The sequence below is a fragment of the Aptenodytes forsteri genome, unplaced genomic scaffold, assembly GCF_000699145.1.
Source record: "Aptenodytes forsteri isolate BGI_AS27 unplaced genomic scaffold, ASM69914v1 Scaffold76, whole genome shotgun sequence".
Classification (NCBI taxonomy): Eukaryota; Metazoa; Chordata; class Aves; order Sphenisciformes; family Spheniscidae; genus Aptenodytes; species Aptenodytes forsteri.
This window is the reverse complement of record NW_008794444.1, coordinates 1912646-1913971: the sequence shown is the minus strand read 5'-3', so window position 1 is coordinate 1913971 and position 1326 is coordinate 1912646. Positions and strand designations below refer to the sequence as shown.

General features: G+C 47.1%; 1 protein-coding gene across 1 annotated transcript in view; it reads left to right on the top strand.

Moving 5' to 3' along the window:
* The first annotated feature begins 6 nt into the window (after positions 1 to 6).
* Positions 7 to 1326, top strand: part of SAMD4A (sterile alpha motif domain containing 4A) — a 116919-nt gene continuing 115599 nt past the window's right edge. The window contains exon 1 of the mRNA XM_009289884.1: positions 7 to 262. Coding sequence (XP_009288159.1) covers positions 67 to 262 — 196 coding nt within the window. The 5' untranslated portion in view covers positions 7 to 66. The remainder of the gene's footprint in view (positions 263 to 1326) is intronic.

The following is a 1326-nucleotide window of genomic DNA, read 5'->3' as shown; positions in this document are numbered from 1 at the left end:
GGGAGGCTTTCCCAGTTATTTATTTTCTCCCCCCGCAGAGGTCTCTCCTCCGGCCACCGGCTCACCATGATGTTTCGAGACCAGGTCGGCGTGTTGGCCGGTTGGTTCAAGGGCTGGAACGAGTGCGAGCAGACTGTTGCGCTGCTCTCGCTGCTGAAACGCGTCAGCCGGACCCAAGCTCGCTTCCTCCAGCTCTGCCTGGAGCACTCCCTGGCAGACTGCACCGAGCTCCACATCCTCGAAGGGGAGGCCAACAACCCCGGTGAGTGGTTTTTTGCTGCAACCCTTCTTGAACGATGCTCTAATGCAGGCAAAAATTTAAAAAAAAAAAAACAACAAAAAACAACAAAACAACACCCGAGAGAAGAGGGAGGTCGGGGAGCCAGGGCTCCCCAGCCTGATTGCATTAACAGCTTCTTTTCTTACGTTTTATTTTTCAAACGGGTGATGGCTTATTTCAGTTTGATTTTTCACGGCAAACTACTCCAGTCTATGGCGTGGTGTAACTACGGTAGCATGAATGATTGGTGGGGTTTTTTTTCCTTCCCCCCCCCCCCCCCCCCCCCCCCCCCCCTTCCTCCTTCCATGCAGTTTCCTGTGAAATAAGTAAGTCAGGTCACGTAGAGTCTGGATTTTCTAGGCTTCTTTTGGACAACGTGGCTTGCTTTGCTTTCTGCAACATGCAGAAGCAGCCCATCACTACCTTAGACAAACTGTTATTTTCTAAAGGTCTGGGCAGCTGGGTTATCCTTTTATTTTTTTTTTATTTTTTTTTATTTTTTTTTTAATGTGGCAATTCCTATTTCATCATTCAGATCCTGTTTGGACGCATTTTTTCCTGCGGCTCTGAATACCCCCTTGTGTTTCAGCAGAGCTCTAAGAAAATATGAGTAGACCGTTTTATGTTACTGAACGTACAGGACGCATTATAGAAAATGTGCGTGGCTACGAAAGTATGTTTTGGTTTTATTTATACCCCATTACAAGTTACTCAACTCCGCAGAAGTAAACGGAGTTAGAGCAGTATGAACGTGGCATAAGCGATGGGCGAACTGCGCTGTGTGTTAACGTGTTTATTTACGGGTGTGTATGCATTGCAAACACGTATGTTCCTCCTAAGTGTGTACGTGCAGATACAACGCGGGGATGCAAGTGGCTTTAAGCAGAGTTTCTGAAATACAGAGTATGAGCAGGGAGGGCAAAATCTGTCTTTAAGTTGCATAGTTCCGTTTCCCCGGCCTCTCCAAAAAAAAAAAACCAAACCAAAAACAAAACCAACTAAAAAAAGCAAAGCAACCTCCCCCCCCCCCCCCCTCCCCTTCTAAG